The 4,890-nt window shown below is 30.0% G+C and overlaps 1 protein-coding gene across 1 annotated transcript; it reads right to left on the reverse strand.

Moving 5' to 3' along the window:
• Nucleotides 1–545: 545 nt before the first annotated feature.
• Nucleotides 546–2,176, reverse strand: LOC140831581 (homeobox-leucine zipper protein HAT14-like). Its single transcript, XM_073195322.1, has 4 exons — nucleotides 1,805–2,176; nucleotides 1,395–1,729; nucleotides 1,063–1,142; nucleotides 546–919 (listed from the first exon to the last, which is right to left on the reverse strand). The coding sequence occupies exons 1-4, from the start codon at nucleotides 2,169–2,171 to the stop codon at nucleotides 652–654; spliced, it is 1,050 nt and encodes a 349-aa protein (XP_073051423.1). The 5' UTR covers nucleotides 2,172–2,176; the 3' UTR covers nucleotides 546–651.
• Between the last annotated feature and the right edge of the window lie 2,714 nt (nucleotides 2,177–4,890).

Below are 4,890 nucleotides of genomic sequence, written 5' to 3' on the forward strand. Positions count from 1 at the left end.
ATTTGATTGAGTGAGGCATGCATGCTTGTTATAAGATTACATCATGCGTGAATTTTATATATATATCAATTATTTATTAAGTTTGAATGGTATTAAGTGGAAATTTCCATAATTCTGAGCACCAAATCATATTAATGTTTCATAAGGCTAAAAGAAAATATCAAAAAAAATTAAAAATGTTTACTACGGCGACCTGGCTTTAACTTAATAATATATAAATATAAATTTTTTGTTTGCTCGATTCTTATGGAAAAATAGCTAATATAAATATATATATGAAACTGTATAGCTGTAAAATAATCACTTAAAAAAAATTGGACTTGTCCACATATTCATAACAATTAATCTTTTGATATTTCGGGAAACAACATTTCACCAAATCATCATTGATCACCTTTCATCATTTTGTTTTCACAATCATGAAACCAAAATCAAAAGTATTTTCATTAAATATTAAAAGAAGAACAATATTCATCACTTCTACAGGCTTCTGCCCCCACAAAATTCACGGGATATTATGCAGATCAAGTAATTTAATATATATATAGACCCAACAAAATATTCCAAATACCAGGTATTTATATACAAATGGGAAGAAAAAACAAAAAAAAAAAACAAATCACAATTTTCTTCTGCAGCCTTCACTATGGATCAAGAAGTAGCATGATCAGCGGGTTTGCACGCTAAAGAAAGCCCTGTACTCGCAGCCACCGTGGTTGTGCAGGTGGCGGTGGCCACCCTTTCGCACGAGGGGCACATTGTTAGAGTGGTTGCAGGAAGGTGCTCGTAAAATGGCTGTGAAGCTTTGAGAGCTCTTATTTCTTGAAGTTCCTTCTGCAACCTTCCGTTCTCTTCAGTCAATCTCTCACAGCACCTCTTTAAATACTCACAATCCACCTCTGTCTGCTTCAATTTCGTTCTGATGGATTCAAATTAAACAATCTTATTTAATATATTTACCCAAAAAAAAAAATTTGTATGTATATGTGGAAAGAGATATCGAGCAAGAAACTTTTGGTCTTGAAACATGAATTTATGATAAAATATTATCTTTGGCGTCACCTTGCTCGCCTGTTCTGGAACCATACTTCCACTTGTCGAGGACGGAGATTCAACTGCTTTGCCAGTACAAGCTTTTGCCTCTGTTACCAGATTATTAAAACCCCATTTCAGCACAACTTTTCATTTATATATGTTGATTGAGAGTATTTTCTTCTTGCACATGAGATACGAACACATTTCAGCAGATGAAAACCAAACCATAGCATAAAATTTGCAAGCTGGAGAACAAACCATACAGAAATAGTCCACCCCCTTTTTTCTGTTCAATTTGCTGTTTTGATGGAGTTGTTCATTGAAATGTCTCGAATAATAATATATATATAAAAACTTACAGGGTTGAGTGTGTTGTGTTCTTTGAAACTGTCTTCAAGAAAGGAAGACTGTTCTTTGGTGAGTCTGAGTTTCTTTCTTGAAATACCATTTTCGTATTCCTCACCACTTCCTCTCGAGCTAGAACCACGTCCATCGGCACTTTCGTCTAATTGTTCATTATAATTTGCAGAAACCAAAGAATCGAAATTCCTCTTCCCACCTCCATTTCTAAATACCGAAGAATCCATCTGAAAACATGAAACAACGGCAGCTTCCCTCTTATCCTCAGGGTTTTCATTCACTAACGAGGCGTTTCTCCGGTTTACCTCCGACACACTTCTCGGTTGACCTTCCACTGCAAAAAGAACTTGTATTAAACATCATACTGGTAAGATTGATTAGCAAATAGTAAAGTTTTCTAAGAGTTTACAGGTCTGGGTAAGCCGTGGAAAAGGGAACTTGGAAAGTACTACAGAAGGTTGACTTGTATGAACCGGAGAAAAAGGCATCAGATCAAGCTGAACCGGAGGATCATGGGAATCATCGTCTTTTTCTCTACCATTTTCAGCCTCAGAAGTGGTGAGTTTTCCCACGGCCATGCAGAACCCTAATTGATCTTCTTCTCCGACAGCACCCTCTTGTGATTTTTCAAGAAAAAAGAAGGGCTTTGGGGTGTCACCTAAACTTAGAGCCAACTCCATTAACAGTGACAAATAGGGGGAGAGTAGAGTTTCTTTATAAATGGAGGATTCTGCAGAGGTAATTTGAAAAGAAAAAAGCAGCAGTCCAACGCACATTGATCGAAGAGATACTGGTACCCCTCAGATTTATATGATTTGACAAAAAGCAATGGCATATTTTTATTATAAAATAATAGAAAATCCAGTGTTGACAAAACACACGTGAATATATATATATATATATGTATATATATATATATATGTATGTATATTGTATTTCGGGGTAAAATACTATGTTATATGTCTCCTCTTTTCCATTTAATATTTGTTGTAATATCTGATTATTTTTTATTTCAGATTTATAAACTACTTTTTAAAAAAAGTTTTATCTTACAAAATGCATTTTAACATCATTCCAAGTGTGTGAGATAAATTACTCGATTGTTACAGTAGTCATCGTAAGTACAAACAAATAAGGTTTGCTTGCATTTGTGTTATTTTTCCATCTCAACTCTACATTATACACTAATCATTAATTTATATATTAATAGATTAGTAAAATCATTATATTGTCTCCCCCCTTAAAAATATTATTAAATATAATATAAATTTATAATATATTTAAAATTTTATTAAAAATAAATAAACTATAAAGAAGAAAAATGCAATGATATGCACGTTAACATGTGATTATATACAAAAGGTAATTGAATATTATTCTGTAGATATATAAAACATTATCATATAATTTGAATCAAAAATATTGCGAAATCGTCAACCAATTGTAAACTAATTGGACATTTAATTAGTTTTTATAGATTTAGGTGTTCAATTTATATCATTTCATTATCATGTTAAGATTACATCTATCGGTAATGTATAATCAAAATATCTGATTTAAGACTTTTAAAAGGAGAATATTATAATTATAGTTAGCGTTGTTAATAATCAAAGGGCAAAATAATACAGTGAATCTTATTCAGGGATTAGTTAGCTAATTAATAGGCAAATTGAAATTGATCTATGATTTAACTTGTATATGTTTTAAATCTAAATGAAAAAGTTAGGCAAGACTAATTGAGAGTAAGTGGGGAGGAATTTGGCAGAGTATAATGATTTTGTCCAAGCAATATTATTGATTTTTATGGACACATTTTGTATTATTGGGGCAACAAAATAATAATTTAGTCTACTTTAACTGTACAACAGACACAAATATATATATATATATATATATATATAAATTTTGATATATTACTAATCAATTTTGTTTATGGTTGTACTAACAACTTAAGTGAGACTTAAATATTGAATATGAAGAATCATATCAAAATTATATATTTATTAGACGAATATTACGTTGATAGATACAGTTGATATATAATATATCAAAATTATAAATATGACACCATCAAAAATAAAAGGCAAAAACTAGTGTGAGACGGTCTCACGAGTCGTATTTTATTAGACAGATCTCTTATTTGGGTTATCCATGAAAAAATATTGTTTTTTATGCTAAAATTATTAATTTTTATTGAAATATTGGTAAGTTGAACTGTCTCACAAATAAATATTCGTGAGACCGTTTCACAAGAGATCTACTCAAAATAAAATAAAATAATAACACTGTTAATTCTTTTACATTTAATGATTTGATATGAGTGTGAAAAATAAGCTTTAGCGGGACAGACACTCGGCTAGTGGTAAGATCCCCATGATTGACACATAACGATCAACCAACCAAAATTTTATTATTACATAACTTACATCATGATATATATATATATTGTTTTGTCGACTAAAATTGGGTTGATTTGATTTGTTATTTTTACTATTTTCTAAATTCGGTCTAAAACTGGACCGATGATTGACGTTTACGCAGTATGTATCTAACGGACTCGAATTTTTTTTGCTACTCGAACCGTAAGCTGAGAAAATAAATAGAAGGACGATTCTCACGTTTTAATCATAAGCAATATTATAAAAAGTTTGATTAAGCTTCAATTAATCTCGCTTAAGGTTAAAACTCTCCGCTTTTGCCAAAAACGGTTAAGACATATGTTAATTGATCACGCTAAAAATCATTAAATATACTTAAAACAAAACAATTTTCTTCGAGAACAAAATTGATGAATAAAAACAAGAAGGAACACAAATTAACTTTTTTATTAGTAAATATGCTATCAATGTATAATCGTACTTAACAAAGACTAAGTATACAAAAAAAACAAGATTGATGAAAAAGAATAGAGAAATATAAATTATAAATCTTAGATAATTAAGTATAACGATAATCAATATGATCCTAGCAAGATTAATCCAATGTATTTGTTGATACATCATGTAATAAAATAGATTAAACTATTAAAACAAATATAGAAAATCTTAATTAAGCAAAAACTTATATATTATATAATTTTAAATAATTAAGGTGAGAACCCTCGAGACTCACTTCGGTAGATAACAGTCTCGAATTTGTAGGTTTGGCAAATCTATGGTGAGAATAGGTTACAAAAGGCGTCTCACAAAGCAGTAGTTGAGTTGAGAGCCTACCTTTTCTTTATTGATAATTATTATTCAAATTAGTGAGATCATGTTTGAAATATCAGTAAAAATTATAAATCGATCGATAATTATTTTAAAAGTTATGCCAAAATGTTATTTTAAAGATTCTAATCTATAATTATGGTCCGTAATATTTTTTCACTAGCAACCTAATCGATTTTTTGAACGAACGATAACAAATACATTCACGAAACTTTTTTTTTCTAAAAAAAATTACATTGATGAATGCCCAAATAATAGAACGTACGTTTTTTTTAAAGATATTATTATT

The sequence above is a fragment of the Primulina eburnea genome, chromosome 5, assembly GCF_022965805.1.
Source record: "Primulina eburnea isolate SZY01 chromosome 5, ASM2296580v1, whole genome shotgun sequence".
Lineage (NCBI taxonomy): Eukaryota > Viridiplantae > Streptophyta > Magnoliopsida > Lamiales > Gesneriaceae > Primulina > Primulina eburnea.

Coding starts and splice junctions, on each gene's coding strand:
- LOC140831581 (XM_073195322.1), bottom strand. CDS start 2,171: ATGTGCGTTGGACTGCTGCTTTTTTCTTTTCAAATTACCTCTGCAGAA. Junction 1,730..1,804: donor TCCACGGCTTACCCAGACCT/GTAAACTCTTAG, acceptor TTCTTTTTGCAG/TGGAAGGTCAACCGAGAAGT. Junction 920..1,062: donor TTCCAGAACAGGCGAGCAAG/GTGACGCCAAAG, acceptor TGAATCCATCAG/AACGAAATTGAAGCAGACAG.